A 23296-nucleotide genomic window follows, 5' to 3' on the forward strand; every position below is an offset into this window, starting at 1 on the left:
AATCCTCGAAGCTCTGTTCCTAAGCCATTGGCGTTTTCTAAGACATCTACTATGTTTAGTTGAGGCGCAGCTGTGTATTCCAAGCCAAATATATTGCCATAACCATGTCCTATTCAATCCAAGCTAAGCTTTCCCATCCTAATGGATGGCTAAAACCATATATTTGCGCTGGCCTTCTTATCTTAGATAAAGTGCGCTTAAAGAAAGCCTGCTTCATTAGTCACGCGCCTGTCTGCATAGGTGATTTCTTGGAGCCCTATGGCTTCAAGCTCTATCCTATACGCATTTATCAAATGTTTTACTCCCCTGACTCGCCCGCTGAAGTGCATCGGCTAGCTACCTGAGGGTTGGGGAGCGGCACTTGTGGAGGAGTGGAGGAGCGGAAAGTGGGTTGAGCTGAATAAACTGGATCGCTTGGCACTGAATACACTATTCAATTCAAAGGCTGGATAAAGTCAGTTAAAGCGCCAACGCATACGTGGAGTATCCAGCCCAACTTTCTCGCTGTAATAAATCACCATCTGCAAAGAAGAGTGACCTACATGCTCCGAAGACTGTACTTCCTTAATGAAAAACTTGAAATATGTGTTATGAACCTGCTGGACCACCTTTGGCGCAGTTAGAATTTCAAGTAGTGACACAGCCTCCGTAGCAAAATCCACGCAATACCGAAGGAAAATGATGTAAAATTGATGTCGCGAATTGGGGAAATTCGCCTCAGCATTTCAAAGTAACTTTTTTTCTGCCTCATCTGTAATACGACAAAATCGCAAAGAAAGCACCCCAGAAATTTTATACTTTGGAAGCGTTCGAGAGAAGTTTGGAGAAGGAACTTTCGAGGGTTGTGATAAAATAGGTTTGCGTAGTTAGGTAGGCGGTGAGGCGGTGCGCAGCACTGAGTATTTCACTGTTTTGTGCGCCCGAATCAGTCACATTCACCCGGTAGCTAGACCGATTTAAAGCCAAATGTAATGCTTCGTGAAGAAACGATGCAAAAACATTTGCATATTGCTTATCTTTTTCTTTAGTCACCCTTTCGACGCGAAGCAATAAGACTTAAATAGGCGGAATATCGAAATCCAAGGAATTCGGGCACTGAAACACAGAATGTCTCCGTAGCAGCGGTATACATTTGTATGCACTATTACTTTCATGTTTTAGAGCGCAGCTCTTTGGCGTCCGTTCCTGGGTTTCGCGTCGGCGTCGGCGTCGGCGTCGTCGTCGGCCTCGTAACCAGCTCCGCCCCCCTTTCATCCCCCCAGCGCTAGCAGCGACCGACTGATATCGCTGGAAGCCGCTGACGCCGCTAGAGAGTCAAGATAACGTGACTGCATAGAACACCGTCGCCGCCATGCAGAAAGAGAAGGGGAGGGTCCCCCCCCTGTTCCTGTGTGGCGGATAGGGTGCTCTTCAGTTGCCGACGCGCCGGTTATTTCACGTAGGCCCCGGCACGTCGACGAATACGTGACCACCTTCCCACGGCTAGACCTGGTTCTTGGCGCTGCGGAAGCGAGGGTATCATATTGTTTGCGTCGGCATCGGCGGCGTTGTCCCTGAAACCAACTCCGCAGCTGGGGTTGACTCACTATTGGCGTCAGCAGCATCAGTCAGTCGCTGCTATCTCTTCCCTCCTCCCTTTATCGCGTTGTCCGCTTGCTGCGCGCGCTTCTGCCCCCATCGTTTGTTTGAACGAGCTAACTAGCCAGATAAAAAGCGAAATACAAAGATTCAAGCAGGAGAATTTTAAACGGCCAAACGTCGAACCTCATAGAGAGGCTCCTTCCGAGGTTAGCACCGTGCTACGTTTACAGCCTCCGCAATCTGGGAATTGTGCCTTTTTTGCAGCAAAGAAGTAGGATGAGAAAATAAGAAGTCAGAGAGGCAAGGATGTTGCTGACAACAAGAAGGCTCAGTCATCATACGTGCATAGGTGTTACGCACTTTCAGAGTTCCGAACAGCCACACTACATTAAGAGCTCGTCCTCTTAAAGCGGTGGAAATAACAAGGAAGTCTTATTTGAGCCCTCAGAATGGCGCATCAAAATGCTGTGCGCCTGTCCTGCCTTTTTTAGCCGGGCTTGTTTTTGTGCATGGTTTTCGATTTCTAATAATGCAAATGCACACTCTTGTCACCCCTTTTTTGCGTCTCCTTGCGTTACTTTACGAGTTTACGTTTCCTGATGCAATTTGTTTACAGACTGTTGCCACAAAGCTCTGTTAGACAAGAATACAAATGGAAGGTCTCGTACATACCAGTAAAAATTTCTCGTGTATATACCGCTCTGTAACGCAAGCTTCAGTCACGGTGATCAGGTTGCGGAGTATTATGTCGCTTATTAATCACATACTGTCTGCCCTGCCATGGTGGCGCTGTGGTTATGGCGCTCGACTGCTCTACACAAGGATGCGGAATTTAATCCCGGCCGCGGCGACTGCCATGTGCAGTGCGATTTCAGTTCGCATGAAAAAACGCCAGGCGGTCGAAATTTCGTTAACCCTACGGCGTCTCTCGTGATCAGAGTAGTGAGAAGCTTTCGGACGTTGAATTCCATAAACCAAACCAAACCATTCTCCATGGCACCCACGGGTGACAGAATCCCTACCGCAGAGCGGCTTCCACCCTTCCAATTTCTGTAATTGTCGTAGTCGTGAACCTTTGCAGCTGCATCGGATGCATTGGAAAAGTGCCGCTGAAGGATATGATAAGAAAACTGTTGCCACACTCATGACGTCACGTTTCCTCAACAGATGTTGGCGTAAAGCACCTACAGGAAATACGAGTAACGATATCAGCAATATCGGTAGGGCCAAGCCTTCCGCGTTGTTGTCATCGTAAATACGTTTTGCCAAATTGAGATCAATTGTCAGTTCAGCGGGGTTCCTTATCCTATCTTTTTTTCTCCTTCCGCTCAGCTTCCTTCGCGCAGATTTATTCATGACTGAATGGACCAACTAGCCCAGAAAATTTTCTACTCGAAGTTTCTTCTCATAGATAATTCAGTTGCTTCGGTTTTATAAAGTCTTTTTACACACGGCACAGGTGATTCGCTGAGCTTATTATTGTATGTGTACTACAGCATCCATTCTGGCAAATATTACAGGTGTTCTTATTCCACAGATGAAGTAATTTTTCCTTGGTGTTGCAAGACACAGCTCAGCATTGCAAGCTACGGCATAGCAATCATAGAAATAGAAATAGGAGCGATTCTGGAGTTGATCGGAACTGTGGCAATACTAATCATCCTGCGCTTTTTATTTCTGAAAATTATCGCAACTATTTCGAATTCACAAAACGCTCGTTACATTTCTTTTATTCAATGGATTCTTCCTAGATTCCTGGTGCTTCATGAGCAAAGATTTTATAAAATATCACTTAGCAGCGCTACCTGCAGGTGTAAAGTATATAACAAATAGAATGCAGTTCTGGTTGTTGTTTTTTTCGGTAGCGCTTGTCCCACATTTAGTAGTGACACTGCAAAATTATTCCACAGTAGTATCATTCAGCTTTCTTTCACGCTTTATGCTTGTCATAAAATAAGATATGCCTATAACCGCCCTTTTTGTAAACGAAGAGGTCGTCTGAATTTCTCGTGACTCAGGGAAGAATAATCTACTCCCAAGCGCTCCAAAACAAGCAAATAACGGTCCGATTTTGAAGTTACACAATCATACAATATGTCCCTGATCCGCACAAGGAAAAAATGATGATATACAATGTGCCAGAGATTTCCTTGGCTGTGCGCTAGGTCGCTTCACTCAATATGGGAGTAAGCCAAACAAATTCAACCGAATGGAGAGATCATGTTCTCTTTTGTCCGCACTGCAGCGCCAATGCTGTGTTGTCTCGATTACTTCAGGGCTGAGAAGCAGCCAGCTCTAACACGGGAAAGTGCCGCCATCCCTCGTGAAAGCGAAGAACGAGGTGAATCAAAGCCTGGCGAAAACAAAGAGAGGAAGATTGCGCGGAAGTTTTGTGTAAATTATTACTTAATTTTTGTGTCATTCTGCCTGCTTTAACAAGCTCTTACCGTGTTGATTGCTTATGTACTACGGCGTAGCTTTTTGTGTTATATTTCATTTACTCGGTGGCCACGCAGGCGATATTTTGTTATAAATTCGTTTCTATATGTTCACTTGTTCGGCACATTTTCCCGATAGTAGTGTTTCTTCCGGTACTACGAGAAATTGGTCTTTCTTCGTGCACATTTCTCAATGGGCCGAATAAGGTAGGGCCAGTATGCATGTCATAGGCTAAAACGAATACATTTTAAAATTCAAAACGCATTCTTATTTTTCTGTCCTTAACAGATCTTCATACGTTTTAAATTTTTTGAACTGTGTGCGAAACAAGTTTTAAATAACACACCACCGGATTTTCAGCACTTTATCAATTTACGCGGACCTTTTCCTGTACACCTTTCTAGGTATGAGCGACATATTATTACGATGCAATATATCCTTTACTCGCTGATTCACCCTGTAGCTCAAAAATGAATACGAGCTGAACAACTTACCTTTCAATGCGCAGTAAAGCACGAACTAGAGTCAAGGCATCTTATCCTGACAATTGAGCCTACAAAAAAATCATGTAGCAGCAATTTAGTACGAAACCTTTAGTGCAAAATCACTCATGCAGCCATGCCCCTCCTCAAGGTTATCTCCTGCGTAGCCGCGCGATTAACGAGGAGTTCAGAGGCTTCTGGGGTGTTTAACAAGATGCAATTATATACTTCAGCTGTAAAAGCAGTAATTCGTTTTGATTAGGATTAGGATTAGGATTTTGTCGCCTTTTGCGCAATTCTTGCAATGCCTATATAGTGATTATAGTGATTCAGGATGAGCAGCGCAAACTAGTGGCCAATCAAAAGAGCTTTATGAAAATGAATGAGGGTGCAATAAATAAGCGCTTTACTTCTCTGGGGTTCTGGGCAAAATGTAGTACAGCATGTTTTTTAACGCGAATAGGTGTAGTTTGAATCCATTTGTTCTGTTTTTTTTTTTCTCATTTTTGTTTTTACACTGCTAGATTTTTTTTTTTTTTCACAGTTCATAGCTATTTGGGGACACGTTAGCTCCGCTTTTAAGGGCAGTACAAAAGTTGCACCCTGTTAGATTTCTCAAGTCTCGAGGTATTAAATGTGAAAGCGACTTCGCTAGGGAAGAGTAGCTGGGCAACTCATGCGGCGCAATGTTAAGCGCTTATCGGTGTTGCCTAAAGGTTTCAGCACAAGTCAAGCGTGACATCGCCTTGACAGTACATATCAAACTTTCGATCTCGAAGGTGAGGCTTCATGAAAAGAGGGATCTTCCATAGAGAAAAAGGAAACATAATGCAGATTCCGCAAAATCAGAAGAAACCAATACGAGGCTAAAAGCCATTACAGTTGGGCAGGACAGGAGATGCAGGAGTAAGAAGTTTCACTTCGATAAAAGTATGTCCGAAGCCTATTACCATCTTATTGCGCCATCTATAATGCGGCTTCTTCCCATCATTTACATAACTGAATAGGGAGTGCTCATGGGTAATGAATAGATAGCCACCAAGAATCCTGAAACAAGAAGGGAATGAATGCCTCGTAGCATTCCGATTGAAATAATGGAGGGGCAGCCGCTACGGCGATTGCTATAATTGAATCGGGAGTACAGGTATAGAAACAAAAAAGAGAAAATTGAAATTTTCTTTTCGGCATCTCCCCGCAACTCACCATTCACCGCGTCTTAAAGCCTCAGACAGCTAACCTCGGGCATTCCTGTTACCATATGAGCTGGATAGAAGCACTTGCACATATACGCTAAAATAGAAACACGCAAACCCATGCCCACAAACATAGGTGGCATCAAACTTGTGTGGAGCTTCCGGGTGTCGCTTGGGCTCACGAACGTTGGGCCCCACTAACCGATCTAGACCTTGCCTCAGTAACTAAACCTTACAGCCAATGCTCACGAGAAATGTGAGTAACCAGACCTCAAAACCAGATATTAAGAAGCGCATAACATGGATGCAATCAACGGACGTCTAATTTTCATTTTTATTTCCTGCTGGTGACTGTAAAACAAAATGTCATACATTGGTTTGATACTGATTGTACACATGTAGATCTGCACTACATGTGAGATGTGCAGCCGATATGGAAATTTAGTTGCAGTACTCATGAAAAGAGAGAACGTAAAATCCGAAACATCTCGCGTCATCCCAATTTTAGCGCAGAAAATAGTGGAGATGTACACTGGGTTAAGCCTAGCTCGATCTTCTGATCCACTGCCAAGACAGGAGAAAGAGAGAGAGAGAGAGAGAAAACTTTATTTGTCAGCGATTGGTATTGCCTTGGGCTGCATTCAGCTACTCCAGGTGGCCGGCAGTCCAAGTCTGTCAGCGACCTCTTACGCTCTTACCGAAGCCCGGGAGTGGACGTCTGGGTCCCGGCTGGCGAGAACAGCTTCCCAGTGTTCCAGCGAGGAAGATGGTACTAGATCTGCCGGAGGCGGATCATCCGCGCAGTCCCAGATTACAAGATCTAAGGTGGCAAGCTCGCCGCACAGTTGGCAGTACGGATTTACTATGATCGGGAAAGATCTTGGCATAAATAAGTCCAAGGGTTTGGCTGCGACCGCGTTTGCAGCCGCCGCCACGTGGTAGCCTGGTCTCGGCTGAGCGAAGCGTGAGGAGGAGGCAGGCTCGCCCTGAGCTCTTTGTAGTAAGCGGTAATGGCCTGGTAGGTATCCAGAGTTTCACTCCGTCGGGCACCCGCGTCAGAGATCCCCTCACCAGCTCGGCTGACAAAACCTCGAGCATATTCGTGAGCGGCCTCGTTCCCCGGGACACCCGAGTAAGCCGGGACCCGTTACGAGATCCACTGCGTTCCTATCTTTTGGCAACGCACTAAGAATTTTGAATGCAGTGGCGGAGATACGACCCCTGGCGATGTTGCGAAGGGCCGTTTTGGAGTCACTGAGAATAGTGCTGGTTCCGTTTTGAACAATTCCTAGGGCTATTGCGGCCTTTTCTGCATCTTCTACTCGGCCCGTGACCACCATAGCTGCAGCGCGATCAGCGATCCGTTACTGTTATCCACCACAACGCGTTCAACTGCGCATGCCCAGGTCACCTTGATGGCGATAGATGGCGCCACATTCGGGAAATCGGCCCACAAGCCTGCGCCGTCGAAACCAATGAAGCACGTTACGCACTGGCGGCGCGCGGTAGTGATATAGTAGTGGGTCACGGTGACGGATCACGGATAGAGTTACGCTACAACTCTCTAATATGAGCCGCCGCAACAACAGCATGCCATCGTCTGCCAGCCAATCCTCATTGGCGGCGCTGACCACACTTCATTTCATTTTATTTACTCATCATACAACCTACCATATACCATATACGCTTTCACAAGATATATAGATTTAAATATGTGGATTGTAACTTTGTCTATCATTACCATGGTCATGTCGTCCATTTCATATGTAGTTGACAAAGTTAATACGCTTTTGTTATCCTTGCTAATGCTTTCGATATATTTATGTGTTGTTCTTGTGCACTGTGCTTCGTCTTTAAGCGGCGATTGCTGTCCACACAGTTATGAAAGCCAAGGAATAATTAGGCTCTATGATGAAGCATTTACTTTCACTCTGTTTTTGGAGTGAAGAAAAAAGCTAAATATTGATCATTCCCCTGCCGTCCGTCCGTCCATCCGATCTCAAGTCATAGATTTGTTACCTTAAACCCTCTGATTGGAGGACTGAACAAACTGAGCAAGAGAACAGTGACTACTCAAACTGAATAGGGTAGTTATGCTAGAGGCACAAAGACAAAGGAATACAGACAGCATTCACCGCGCAAAAGATCAAGAAGCATGGGGCCGTCAGTGGCTGACAGTATCCGCCAACTGTGTCTGTCAACTTGGCAACTTTTCAAAACTTCCCAGTGAGCCAGTGCAATTAACATTTCACTCCACTTGCCCACGATCTTCAAATGAGCAGTGCATGAGTCGTGGGCTTTGGTCAACATTGATTTAATAAAACAAAGTACAGAACATATTTTATAGAAGCGCGATTCCCACTGAAGCCGAGTTTTTAAACCTAGCTTCGCCCTTTGCAGCTAACAATAACTGCATGGAAAAAAAGCTTGACTACTGTCGTGTGAATAACACAGTAGCTCATTATGAAAAAAAAAAATTACCCTTTACCTCCGTGCTATAGCCTGAATATTTATTTATTTTTTGCTTCTCAGTAATTCTCAAAACTTACCACGACATGTAATTTTCTGCGCGCCCGCTTTAGCCCATTAAAGCGCTGTCATGTGCGAGAGATCAAACGCACAGGGATTCTCAATGCTTCTATTTTCCTTCTTTTAATGCGAACGCACTAGGAGTACCGTGAAAGCGAAAGCGAAATTTGCCCGGCGTCCGTGCAGCATCAGCCAATTTTGGCAAATGGACGATAGGTGAATTTCGCTCTCACGAACGTGACGGTTTGATAGGCAGTACGTACCAGGTGCAAAAAGTGAATTATTTTTCGCTTTAAAGAAAAAGGAGGAATATGCTAGAAAATGAATGACTCCGAAAAAAAAAACAAAATTCTTTAATAATAGTTAGCAAATATAGATAAAGCAAGCAGCTAAGAATAGAACTGCAGTATCGTCATGTAACCAGTCACAAATGAATTGGTGAGCGCCGGACTATATAACCAGGGTTAAAATAAAACTAAGCTGTATGAAACCAAATTTTATTTACCTTCATATGGGAGAAAAGAATGGCGTAGCAATGAAAAACTACTTTTAACGGCATCTTCAAGCGGCGACTGCCCAAATTCGTGGCATAACCAGGGGAAAAATATAACCAAAAACTAAAAACCAACAGAAACTGAACCGCAGATAAGTAATGTGAAGTAATCAGAACTGGAATAGAAAATTGAGTAACAAACTCATCATCAAGTTCGGCCTTACTACACCCACCACGCGGCAAAGTCCTTTCCGATATCACTCCACTTAACCCTATCCTCTGCCAGCTGCGCCCAGATGATCCTCACAAACTTCTTAATCTCATCCGCTCATCCAACTTTCTTCCACCCTCTGTTCTTCTTACCTTCCCTTGAAATCTGGTCTGTGAACCTTACAGGCGACCGGTTGTCTCGCCTTCGCATTACATGAGGAGCATATGCCCATTTATATTTCTTGATTTCTATTAGAATGTCATCAATGTGCGTTTGTTTCCTACCAATTCAACATGCTTCCTTCCCTTCTCTTAACCTACCATTTTTCATTGCATCGCTCTCTGAGTGGTCCTAAATTTTTCAAGCTGATTGATGTTTGTCAGCCGCCATGTTTCTGCCCTGTGGGAAAGTACCGAGAAGATGCAGCCGATTATGTACTTTGTAAATACCTAGCGCGTTTCGTGCGCATTCATTCAGTTGACCGCCCATTTCTTTTTTTTTTTTTTTTATTCGTCTACGTTTGCCATCCAGAATGAAGAAACTAAAATGCATGCCCTAAAATTTGTTTCTCCGGCTCCAGCACCGCTCAAACAAAATCCATACCATATGCATACGATGCTTGAGCTGATAGCGTATCAAAGGTGCTTCCAACTCTACTAAATGTCGCTTGGAATCGTGCCGCAATGCCGGAGGCGCTGCATGCAATAACCAGAGAAGCAGCAGGCGGCTTATGGGCTAAAAACGTCTGCAGAAAGGAGGTCAGGACGAAAGGAGCCGGTACGGCAGGAGTGGGCGGCGACATTGGATATGCAGCAGCAGAGGATTGTAGGTAGCACCGAAATATGCCTGGACCACTTCTCGAATCCAAACGCACAACCTGCAACTCGTAAGAGGAAATGCCAGGTGGCACAGCAGGTCGGACAGAAATATGCAACAAAGACAACCATATCTTGAACGGCTGAATAATGACGCCGTTACCGTGAAGTGTTCTTTTAAGCTGCGCGGACCACTTCCTTATGTCGAGATGCGGTCATTGTGCAAGCGGCGAGTTGAAGTTGGACACCGGCAAGCCTGCCATCCTGGGATGCCTCCAGTGAGAAGGGGTGGCTCTCGTAGTCTCCAGTAGAAGAAAGGCGGAGCTACAACATCCTTTGAAACGTTTCTCTAATGGCTGAGGGTCTACCAAGATATCATGATGGGAAAACACCCCACAAAACAAGGGCTTGACCAAATTCACTGTTTAAATCTTCGATGTGGCGCTGGTGAGTCCTACCTCCATCAACTACTTATGGATGTGAACAGCTGAGGCATGGTGCCGTCCCATTCCCTATGCTTAACTTGATGCTGAGACCGGCTACATTTTAACGTCATATCGTTAAAGGTCCTGTTCGTAATAACATCCGGTGTCGGCGTCAACGTTGTGAGCGAAAATTCACAGCCATGGCGCTAGCAGGCGGTAGCTGCCAGCTGGCATGGCAGGCCACTGATTCTTAGGTGGCTTGTGCTACTTAACAAGACCATATAATATCAAGAAGGTTGGGAAGACCTAGCACATCTAGCTCGTCATTCGAACTGAAAAGAAGGAATAAGAAGTTCAACTGACCTTCCAGTGATCTTGGATGCCGCGTCAGGCACGTTACAATTGGGCCACTTAGGCAGGTTCATACTGCTAGGCTAAAGCGAGACCTTTATATGTCGAATGGTCCCTGACACTATTCTGTCATACTTGTAAAAGAGAAGCTAAAGTACCATTCATTTTTTACCTTCCTTTAGTTGTATCTGTATTCTCTATTGCGAAATCCAGAAAGCTTTATGTATTGTAAACTGAGTAATGTTAAACACACGTGCGCAAAGAAGGTTATTAGCTGCTTTAGAGCCAGTAAACCAAGTCATGGAATGTTTGAGAGCATTTTCGGTTATTGGAAAACCGAAAGCTGCTGGTACTTATTAGGTAAAACAATACTTTGTCTAGGTCGAATATTAAGGGGAATCTCCCGATATGGAGTAGATTTCTATTAAAGGAGTAATTGCTCATTAACATCAAGCCAAACGCAGCCATACGATTATAAAGCAAAGCTATATAGCCTTCACAGACACTTTGCAGTTAAAGAAAAATTCGTCCTGGTGTCCGGACTACGACTAGTTTTTCTTTAACTGCGAGGTTTCTTAGAAAGCTGTAAAGCTTTCCTTTGGAGCCGTACTGACGCGCTTGGCTTGATGTTAATGAGTAATTGCTTCCTTATTATTAGTTGGTTTAAATGTGCAAAGCTCAAACATGCAGAACAGCTTTCGTGGTCGAGCGACTTGTCTCGTCAAAAATTAAGCGAGACACCCAGTACATTGCCGTGTCTCTCGCTGTGTATTCTCATGCTTAATGAACCCGAATCATTCTTTGTCGCCCTCAAGAAAACGACATATAAAGGTTTGACGCACCACAGTTTTGAGGGAAGGCTAACGAGCTACACATTTCCACGAACTTTACCTCACCTTTGTTAGTGCTAACTGCATGACGAGCTGTCTTCGCAACAGTGCTGTCAATTATGTGCTCAGACACAGAACAGCCGAGTCTGCGTGAGAGTATATAAGCGCTACCGATTTTCGGCAGACTTGTTAAAAGCAACTGACGACTTTGGACTACTAATCCGAGATGAGTCTCTTTGGTCACCTCTTCGCCATATGTGCTTTCTTGGCTTCGGTCCTCTCTGGTAAGTCAATTAACCCTTCAGTGAAATTGGCGCTCCAAATGTGTTCAATTTTAATTAGAGTATTGGGAACGCAAGCACACCTGAAAGAAGTGCGAAGTTTCCAACTAGACCGATACGTTGTCGCAAGCACATTCCCACTATACGAAACCAATGCAACCACATTTGAGTAAACTATAACCCAGGAACCATTAATGATAACGTGCAAGAATATTGATGGTGCACTATCTCGTGAGCGTCTTCATTCGCCTTGTTTGGAGGGTTCCGTAAACCTCGGTTCCGTAAACCTCTTTAAATAACGTTTATATGACAAAATTTAAGTGCAAAAATATGATAGACAATCTGTCCTAATATCTCCTATTGGGCTGTTTAAAATCTTGTAAATCCTACCGCGTTATTTTGATGTTTCTTACCTAACTAAATAATCTCATTTGTACAGCATTTCGAAAGCCAACTTCTACCCCACAGACCGCAGTAATCATTATAGAGCTGATCTCCATGGTGCATTTTCTCAAATGATCATTCACTACAGAGCCCAGCAACGAAAAATGTACGAAGCAATATTTTATGAGCGGGCCAGGCTGTAATGGAATCATCTTGAAGTACATTTATAATACATCGTCCGGATTGTGCGAACGCTTCAAATGGAATGGCTGTGGCGAGGAAGGCGTGTTTGGTTCCCTCTACGAGTGTGTCTCCACATGCAATCAAAGTAAGTCCTCTCTGGTAGTTTTATTCAATTCAGAACAGTGCACGCTAGTATTACCTACACTAGTTGTTACCAGAATGGGTCTATTCAAACTCCTGTAAATTAAGTTTACTTTCATTTAAGCTTGCAAATTGCGAATATCTCGCAATTGACTAGCAAAAGGTGATCGAAGCAAAAAAAATATAAAATATTGTAGACATTCAACCATCCTTAAACCAAGTTTTACGAGCGTTAGACGGCTGCTGCCGCTTTGATCTTGGCACGCTTCCGTGCTTGGTAAGCTTCTCGGCCACATCCTAGTCTGGATTCTCGTTGTTCGGGTACCTCGGCACTTCACACAGCGGCCGAGATGTTCATTCTTAAGCATTTCAAAATCATAACCTTAACGGAGCTTTTATTCTATGAAACTAGCCACTGGCAACAGCAGCTATCCTCCTTTCCCTTCGATGAGCGAACAAACGGCCAGCCAAACCACCAGGTACGCATGTGTGTTTGCTCTGCCGTTACTCCGACATCCGACCAAACAGGAACAGTGTCGGTTGGAGAGCGTGAACAAGAGAAGTGCCACTCGTGTACCGACTTTACGGAAGACATTTTATGTCCCCAGATCTGAGGCCGGCAAATACCCCTGCCTCGTTTTGCTTGTTATGATGTGTCGATTGCAAGGCTTATTTAAATAAGTATCTACTGGACATGCTCTCTGTGACGCGAACGAAGAAAACGGATTAGTGCTGAGGACCATTATGGTGGCAAAGTGGTAAAAGGGCATGGCACCCGCTTCTCATGGTTGCGGCGCGGGACTCAATCATGCATGCTATCATGCCCACTACACACCTGTGACACACTGAGCACACGGTTTCCCTTAGCTGATACTAGGCTTTCCGGGGAGCATTTTTGGTAAATTGGCCCACTCCCTACACCCGCTCCCCTCACGTCTAGCTAAGTTGCCCTCGTGACGATAAAATTCATTACTATGCTATAATATAATGCGCTATAGTCAGATACAACTTAAAAAACAGCAGTTGCTAATCCGTATGTAAAACAGCACACGACAGCAGTTTTTATATTTCAGTAAAGCAAACAAATGGGAGGAATTGAAATTATTCGGCTTATAATTTGGTGTAATGGTTAGATATTTACATCGATAAAAACAAAAGCTTGAACAGTGGATTACTTTCTGTCACCAGAACATTTTCTGTGGAGGTTACTGCAGACATCATTTTATAGTACATAGCAGCGTTATCCAAACGATTTCATTCGCTGGGGAATACAGAAAAAAAAAATAATTTCAAGTTTGTCCTCTTATCCTACTCAAAATGTAAACATCTGCAAAAGCCAAGAAAGAAAGTAAAGGCACGATAATTCTAGCAAACCCCCCTCACCCTCCATGTCTCACGTTCAATCAGCATTGCTTTGTACTTAACAAAGACCCGGCCTGGTGGCTCCATTGGCTTCAGCTTTTGGTTACTGACCTCAAGGTCATCCGTTCGATAGAAGCGATACACAGAAAGGCCCAGGCGCTGCGCGATGTCCACGCACAATAAAGAATCATAAGTGATACAAATAAAACTACAGCCCCTCACTGCACTGTCCATCACAGGTCATATGCTGATTTAGCTGACGCAATCCCAACAATTTACAATACGCAACGAGGCAAGTGAAAAAATAAAAGTGGGCTAGCCATAGCTCAGCGCAACTTTTGCGTGCGAAATGTGGAAGAGCTTTCACAATTATTAGGTTTGGCTAAGCCTATTAAGCAGTAATAGGTAATGAACTTAGCTTAGCCGGGAAGGCAAAAGCGCAGCTTGCATGGTGAAGCGCTTTATGTACTAAGCGTGTTGTGTGCTATACCAGCCTCCAGAAGACAATCGATGCTTAGTGGAGAGGAAAGCCTCCTAAATGAGCGTTGGTAATGGAAGATTATTCCGTTTTACGCTTTTAAATAATTTCAGAACTTTTGCAACTTAAATTGTTCTAAACAAGGTCATCATAGGGGAAATATTTCTGGTTAGTATTTGACATATCCGCCCAATATGCATTGCAGTCTTGCTTCGAGCATAAACACTTCTTGATTTTCGTAATCCGACATCAATCTACTGCGGGATAATCATGTTTGTTATCGCGATTTTTTGCTTAAAAAATTAGAACCCACATACATTTCTACTTAGAACTGTTTCTCAATATCCCTGATGTTCATTTCGCTATGACTAACATTGTTATGACTTGCCTCGTAATCTAGATCAAGGCGCTCCATTCTGCGCTGAGAATCCACCAAGTCCCTGCGAAGGGACGGAAACTAAAAACCCGATGCGAAGGCAAAGATATTACTACAACATAACTACACAAACCTGTGAAGAGTACGGTTTCTGTGGAAGTTCGCAGAGTCTGCTCGACAACAACTATTTCGTCGCAAAAAGCTACTGCGAAAAAATATGCGGGTGAGTTCTCATTCATCTGAGCCCTTTAATACCAAATTTTGAAGCAGATATGTTTTTGAACTTTTTTTTTTGAATTTTTGAATTTTGAAGCAAGACTAGCCAAATATAGTACCTATTTGTAGGAACCACCGTAGCCTAGTGTGAGCGCATTTTAGGGTTTCGCTGCTGGCATCTGCATGCATACGGTACGCAAAGAGCCGACTCAAATATCTCCTAATCTTGTCGGCGTGTGAGAGGGCAATATCTGCCGTGTTAACCGGGGCGTAGCCGAAGACCTTAGAAGCGACTCACTTTCGGCTACGTCGAATTGAAGAACAAATTGATGACGGCTCAACTCTGTTTAAGCCTGGATATACGTAGCGAAAGCTACCAAGCGGATTGTTGTCAAAGTCGAGAGTAGAACGTTATGTCATGGCTGCAAACCGTATTGCGTGATCGGCGTTTCGGCGCGTCTTATTGGCCTCGTCTGAATCTTCTTCTTCTTCTTCTTCTTCTTCGTCTTCTTCTTCTTCTTCTTCTTCTTCTTCTTCTTCTTCTTCTTCTTCATCTTCTTCTTCTTCTTCTTCTTCTTCTTCTTCTTCTCCTTCTTCTTCTTCTTCTTCTTCTTCTTCTTCTTCTTCTTCTTCTTCTTCTTCTTCTTCTTCTTCTTCTTCTTCTTCTTCTTCTTCTTCTTCTTCTTCTTCTTCTTCTTCTTCTATAATTTGATGGCACATACCCACACAAAGGGATCGGCCAAGAATTTAGGTGCAGAGATATTAGATTTTGAGATATATAACTACATCGCAAAAATAAATAGAAATAAATGCTAGGGAATAGAGAAGGAAATGTAAATATGAAAAACCAAAATAAAAAAGAGTAAATACTAACGCACGCAGTAGGAGAAATTTTACTGCCTTTTTCTTCTTCTCCTCCCCCTCGTTTTCCTTTTTCCATCCTCTTCTTTCCTTCTTCTGTCTTTTTCTTGGCGTCTTTCGAATCTTCATGCTTCATTTACCTGACTTCTTCTCCTGTCTCCTCTATCTTCTCTTCTTCTGTCTTCGCTGCTGACTAGCCTAGCACAGCTTTCGCTACAAAGTGCAAAAGAAGCGCTTGTATAGTGGCTTCTCGCCCAGAGAAAAAGCGAAAAGTGCAGGGTGAAAAGGGTAGAGGTAGGGGTGCCGCTGCGCTGTCGAACAAGAGATTCATCTGACAATTGCACCGCTGCACGCGTTATTGGGGCGCGAAAGATTTTTTAAGCGCTTTGTGTGTGGCCTGCAGGAAAACGCGACAGTTTTCGAGGACGACATATGAAATTAGCAGTGCTCGCCACACACTATCATCCTTTAATAGTCTTCAGTACAATAAGAATAAGGAAAACCTCTATCACAATCCAGATATGTACTCGTACTATATATCACAGTGATGCCGGTGACACGAAATATTAATCGAATGTTTACCCTTCTGGCAATGCGAATGACGGAGAGAGAGAAAAAGAAACAGATAAACGGAAAGGTGGGGAGGTTAAGCGGGCGATTACTGGTTCGCTACCCTACGTGTAGACTCCCCAATCAGCGAATTGAGCGAAAGTGAGGCTTCATGAAAGATGAGATAACAGTACGTAACGCGTCCGACGTCTGTGATGGACATCTGTGGAATGCGCATGCCGTGGAATCATTGGGCTAATTAGCAGCCTGGATTAGCAGTTTCGGGGGTCCTTTGCTTTTACTCCGCTACATTCGCCGTACAGTCGCGGGTAAGCTCTGACGAATGTTTTTCTGATTGTGGTGTACAGTGTTATACAGTAACCAGTCACAAGGTACGTGTGCAGGTTGGGAGGCGTTGGAGGTAGGGTCAAGAGAATGTCGCATCGTGCGTCGTGTGTGGTCGCCTTTCTATCAGTTTTACTCTGTCATACAGCGTGAGAAGTCAGAGTGAGAGAGACTGAATTAGGAAATGAGGGAGGATCGTAAGGATATAATCTTGCGGAACGTACCGTGTACTGCGGCCGCTGCAAAAACCAAACGCTAAGTTGCTTACTTCAAAGACGCACACTATGTTTACACCTTTTTTGCTCTCAAAATCTTTCCTTCTCCAGGGAACGTTGTCTTTGACAGTGAGCTTGGTCGCGCTGTATTTTCGCACCTTTGCGACACTCGTCGCATTTCTCAGTTCCCCAGGGTAGAGAAAGAACTACCCAGTTTTGTCTCTCAGCTTTGAAGCGTCGAACTTCCGGCAGCCTCGCGGGCAGTAAACTGCGGCATGTTGCTCCTCGCATGAGGTTTCCCTTATCAGAATCATTTTCCTAACTTTCGACTATGCAGAGGTTCATCAAAAACGCCCCTCCTTTCTCGTTGGAAAGACCTGTACAGAGGAGAATTAAACAGTGCGCCATGACAGCTGCATTCGCGGTTGTAGTGCACTTAATGGGCATCCGATCGACAATACGTGTAAAAACAAAGTCGCATTGTAGAGATTGATCACAGGTTTTGATTGCAAACGTGCAGTTGGAAATGTCGCTGTACTCAACATGTTGAAGTATCTAATTCAACATCGAAATACTAAGTACGAATATCGCGCTCCTTGCAAGCTCAAAATTTATGTCGATGGCTGCAGACTTGCGCATATGGCATACTCTTGCGAGAAAGTTAATCTCTCTGACTATTACTTACGCTGCCCCTGACCGACGGAAGTAGCGCTCAGCTGAATCACACTGAGAATACGCGAGGACAGGACGGGTGCTACATTAACAACTGAATAATTCATCCAATTAGCGCCTCGTCAATCGGCCCCCTTGTCGTTATATTTTGTGTTTTTTTATGCTAACTCCTTCGTTAAAGCGTTCCTAACAAATTCGCCTCTTCATCTGTCTTGTTAATGCATGTCATCCTGAAGGCCAGCGCCTTAAAACCCTCTCCAGATCAGCATTCAGATCTTTGGCCCTCTTAATACAAGCCGCCGAATTGTGAGACCAGAAATCACAGGAGCGTGTTTGTTCGTTAGAAACTATAAAGACCCGAGAGGAGAAGCATAACTGCCAACCCTTTAAACCTTTAAACATATTTTCCAACTCGTGACAAGCGTGTACCTAGAAATTGCGGACGCACGCATTTTACAACGAGAAATTGTTTATGAAAGCATTTCTTTTCACATATTGTATAATTATTCTATCGCAACAAACATATCCATGGGTCTCGTCTCGAGGGGGTAGTAGTTTCTTTATGCTAACGTTTTTTGCTTTTGTCAAATATATTCTCGTTGGTTTTCTATGGAAGTCGTAAGGGCTCAATGTGAATGAAGGAGAAATTTTAAAAGAAACATTTTGCTGCGCAACAATGTATTGGACCATTCGCTTTAATATCTCGATATTACTCTCTTACATGATTCTAAAGTTGCTTCCAAATTAAAATTTATTTGCAAAAAAGCTGGACATTAACGAGTAAAGCATGAGAGTGTATCCGTACATTGCACTGGCTTTAAACTTGCCGCAGTGAATAATGCGACAACTAACTAAACCTAAAGCCGATAAAATACTTCTTGACAACAAAATAATAACGATCTCTAATAGTTATAAAGGCAGCGAAATACAATAACAAAGACGAAGGAAGCTATTGCCTCTATCTGTGACTCCTATGTCCGATGAGTTTAATTTATTATTTGAACAAATATCTAATGTCTCCTGGTTTTGAACCTGCAACCACTTTTCCAGAGGGTTCGATGAAAATACAGCGATGGGAAACAATGAGACGGAGATAATGGAATGATGTGGACCTGCCGTTATCCACTTTTCGCGGCTTGAAATTGAAGCCGAATTGAAATAAAATTTTGGTCGACCAACGTGCTTGCATTCCGTCATTTTCCAAGCTACCTACTCACAGTGCAAGTGCGAAAGAGCTCGCACTGGGTACGGCAGAGACTAATTTTGTCTCTCTGCATTTCCAACGGTTTCATGTTACATAACTGCAAAATGAAATGACATTTGAAACGGTTGATGGTCTCTAAATGTTTCGAGTAATTAGTGTAACCTCATGTGTAAAATGTGAGATGAGAATTCCTTAGCATAAAAGTTTACAAAGAACAGTCCTAGGGGAGTTTTCAAGAAGTATTCTAGATCAGGCTGGCTATGACACAAGAGTTCCTTCAATTCTAGATTCTACACCTTGCATGCAAGCTTTTTTATGACCTTACTGCAACCTACTGGATGGCCTGTACAGATGGCATGGTAATTAAATTAGGCGTCACGGTAATTGGCGCTTATTTTTAGATTTGTATTTCGCAAAAGCTAAGACACATTCAGGTAGCGAATTTGACATGAGAGATTGGGATACTAAGAGAATGCGGACTTATATATTTTTTTTATTTTTGAACCAAGAAAAGTGGCTAGAGTTTGTCTTTAAATCACCACTTTTACCTCCGCCAAGTGAAGAGTGAAACAGCACACTTCTGTCATCAATTAGCAAAGGTAAAAAAAATGGTGCAAGCTAAATCGCAAAGAAATTGAACGAAAGTAGCCTGGGATGTGACAGCCACTACTGCATTTACAGTCCCTCAGTTTCTTTATCGGCAAATTATTTGGCTTTTCTAGGGCTCAGCGCATGAATGAGAATGGCGTAGCGCGGGACATCACGATTTGTGCGTGATGTGGACATTTCTTCGTGTTTGTTGTTAGGATGCCGATATATATTTGCTGGTGCAAGAAATGAACAGTCAGTTCTTAGTGCGTCTTACGTGTGTTGTGTGCACTTTCCCCGCCAGAGCATTAAAGGTATCGTTACTTAGGAAAACAAGTGTCGGTATCGGAGTTGGAGTCAGCTTGTGAGCGAAAAATGGCGGGCATGGCGCTGGCTGCCGGTAGCTGGCAGCTGGTCTGACCAAGCGCTCATTATTCAATTGTTTGTGGAACTTAGCGGAACCACATTATGTCAGAAAGTTAAGAGGAGCAGGCATCTCTGGTTGCTCATTACAGTTGAGAAGGTGGAATAAAATGAAACCTTCCTGGCTCTTGGATGCAGAGTCAGGCATGCTACACACACGCAACGCAGGTGCGTTCGTACGGCTTGGTAAAGCAGGGCTTGATATGTCGGTGGTTGCCTACGCTATCGTGGCATACCCTTATCGCGTCATACCCTTAAGTGCCCCCCTTAATAGTTTGGCCCGTGCCTCTGCGTCGGCAGAACCAACTTATCCAACAGCGCGCTCTAAGACTATTGAGCTATCAGTGCACATTTCATGTGGGGAATGTCGAATCGACGCAATTTTTAACACGCGCACATCGCAAATTAACGCCGTTCCTTTGAAGATGTGCCCAGTGCGAAAAGCCAGCAGTAGAGCTTTTAGGTTCCGGCAGAATTTTTTAATGAAATTTATCTGCTCTAGCCACGACCAAACATTTGCACTTTGAAAGCTGCAAATTGTTCGAGCACTGCAAGAATTCTACGGCGTTTAATTCGTTTAATTTAATAAGGAGCAATGACACGTTTCTTAATAATTCGCCCTTCTTTTTTTTTTTTTTTGTCTGTCCAAACGTTCATGGAAAAGCGCCTGGCCTAGCAGCTTAGCGCCATCATTTTAAAAAAAGGTAACAAGCGCATTAGTTCTTTTTCGAAACAGCTGTTATGACTTTAATCTTAGAAGAATGAATGTTTGTAAAGTTCGCGACCTTTTGCCTGCTCACAAGCGAGAGGCAAAAAAAAAAAAAGAACACTTTAAAACGGCACCCTTAATGCTTCCTAACGATGAAAATTCCCAAACCAAAGAAAACATTGAATAAAAAAAAAACAAAATTTTTATTCATATTTTTTCTGGAATCACTAGCGTTTCTGTATTACTCTAGGTAGACATTTGCATGAGACCCTATACAATAAATAAGCCGCGTTTACTGTAAGTGGCGACGAAAGATAAAATTAAAACCGAACCAAGGGGTCTTCCACTAATGCGAAATAAAGTTGGATACACTAGCCTTTCGTAATGAATAAATTAAAAACTACCTGCGATAGTAGACTTGAGTACAATTTCAGCGCCGGTGTTTTCACTGGGGTTAGGCCCTCCGGTGGTTTCAACTGCATTAATGTAATACACAAACGGGAAATTATTCAACATTACTTCGTAGAATCACAATTTCAACTCAAACAGCGTGATAAGTACCACTCTGTCCTTTTCTGCCGACTACAATTGCTGCATGGGGATAATGTCTTATTGATGGGATAGTAGAAAAGCAGCGCCTCATCCCATATGAAAGGAACAAGCACTCTATTTATTTGTCCTAATGACATACAATACGTATCTCTTGTCGCAAGATCTCGAAAAACACACATTCCCCTCGCCGACATCGGTTTCGAAGTTGGAAAGAATGGCCTGCACGAAAGGTCAAATGCCCGTGATTCATCGCAGTACTTCAATGTATCATGAGTTTGTTCTTTCAGCGCTTTCTACCTGGCAGTCGATAAGTATACATGGAAACAAAATGTCCAAGGAAGGTTGAAAGCATGTATATTGCGATGTCAAGGCGTGAAATAACAAACAATTAGTTGTGGTTTAGCTCTGGTTAACCCTAGTTGAATTGCGATAGCAACGGCGGAAGCTTCTTTTGCCTGCTACATTATTCCCCTATCACGCCCTATCAGTGTAAGGTGATACATTATTGGGGCACTTAAGCTCATCCTTAAAGGGTATGACGCGAGAGCGTAAGCTACCAGCCCACACACAAAGACACGCTTCAACCAAGCAATATGGATGTGCCTGCGTGTCGTAGGGGTAACGAGAATGCAAACGGTTCTGGCAGGCTGATTTTGAGCTCATCCTCCTATAAGAAAGGAGCGACCCTAGTTGGCAGCTCCTGCCCGTGGCATAGGGGTAGCGTGAATTCAAATGTCATGGCAGGCGGATTTTTTTTTTTTTTTTTGTGATGAGACCGTAGCTATGTCTCTTCACGCCTCTTCACAACGTTGCTGCGGCGATCCGATCTCTCGCTTTGGCTGTCGCAGTATTGCTTTCACAATAAAATAACAATTCGATGGGGACATTTAATAAGACTGCATTAGCTCGGCAATCAACTATCTCCGCACTTCGAGTTCATTCTTCCATTTGCTTACCTCGCCCGCAATTAAGCCACTGGGAGCTATTCACCCACGTCAGATCGTAGAGATCCTACCTGAGTGAATTCCAAGGGGTACCTGCCATCACAATGCGTAGGTATAGAGAACAGAAAAACAATAACCGGCAGAATGTATCACGCTGTTTGATGAACAATTCGCGTCCAATATATATACGAGGTTTTCAAGTTTCACTGCTTCTAGCGAGCTTTTGGTGACTTCTCAAGCTTTCCGTGCGCACTCCACGACAGCACTGAAGGCCACACAATTGTGTTATAAGTGCCGATGTATGCGAATGTAGGCGCGATCAGCCGTCTGTGGCTCCTGTTACCGTCGTACAGATTCTTCCGCATCCGTAGAGCTTATTTCGACCGCATACGCGCGTTGAAATGAGACGCAGACGGGTGATATTGCGTGAGGATCCTACACGTAGGACGTGGGGCATATACCGAGGCGGTAGATGCGGCGTGCACTTGGAAGAAGAAAACTAGCATGGCTTCGGACACTTAAGAGATAATACGACTCCCCACGTGGTGTATGCTATGTAGACGTAGCAGGGCCCGTCGCCCACGAGATTTTACATGGCCGCCATCCTTCACCGGCAAAAGCACGTTGATGGACTCTCCTTCAGAGCCTAGAATTCAGTGCTCGCCGAAAAAGTAGCGATAGTGCTTGCTGCCGCGAACTCAACTTCAAGAATAACCATCACGGACTCCCGAAAAGAATTTTGTCATTAATCGACAGGGGAGATCTCCCCCACAGCTAGTCGAATTCTGAGGCAGACTGCCACAGCTTCAAAGCCAAAGGAAATCATTGGGGCTCTTGGCCACCATGGCCGCTTACGCGGCTTCTCGAGAGCTTACTCATCGGGCTCTTCACCACAGCTATTCCGGCTTAGAAACATAGCATGCGCTTTTGCGGTCCAGGGAAATCATAAAACTATACAGCAACAAACACCGCCTTTTCCCTGCTCCTGAAAAGGGGGGCGAGTAAAACCGAGGAGCGAACTTTGAGTCTCCTTTAAAAAGGTGCTCTACTTCGTCCTGCAGTCATAAAACACTCCAACCCAAACACGGATGGGCGTTGCCCGCCCTGTGGGAAGACCTGTGGTATTTTTCACATGGTGTGGCCATGTGCTCAAAATCCTCATCTCCCCCTATCCCCTAACCCTTCTAGAGAAGAATGCGAAACTGCCTTCAAATGCTGTTCGCTGGTGTCTGAATGGGTTCTGGTGAAATGGGCGCGAGACGAGGCCTTGTTATGCGGTGTCCCGGACTACGGTCGCCGAACATATAGTGGGGCCACTCTCTGCATCCCAAACAAATTAATAAACCTTTCCCCACCAACATTCGACCAATCACGCTACCGACGAACTATAATTTCGGTTTGCCTACACTTTTCGAGTGTATGGAAGTGGCGCCTGTGGTTAGCCGGAGAGCTTTGTTGTAAAAA

The 23296-nt window shown here is 44.1% G+C and overlaps 1 protein-coding gene across 1 annotated transcript; it reads left to right on the forward strand.

The window, feature by feature from the left end:
* Positions 1–11550: 11550 nt before the first annotated feature.
* On the forward strand, positions 11551–18607 carry LOC146176346 (U13-hexatoxin-Hi1a-like). Its single transcript, XM_084580941.1, has 4 exons — positions 11551–11633; positions 12163–12342; positions 14579–14777; positions 18463–18607. The coding sequence occupies exons 1-4, from the start codon at positions 11576–11578 to the stop codon at positions 18515–18517; spliced, it is 492 nt and encodes a 163-aa protein (XP_084437067.1). The 5' UTR covers positions 11551–11575; the 3' UTR covers positions 18518–18607.
* The last annotated feature ends 4689 nt before the right edge of the window (positions 18608–23296 follow it).

This window comes from Amblyomma maculatum, chromosome 10, assembly GCF_055883805.1.
Source record: "Amblyomma maculatum isolate TAMU_Amacu chromosome 10, ASM5588380v1, whole genome shotgun sequence".
NCBI lineage: Eukaryota > Metazoa > Arthropoda > Arachnida > Ixodida > Ixodidae > Amblyomma > Amblyomma maculatum.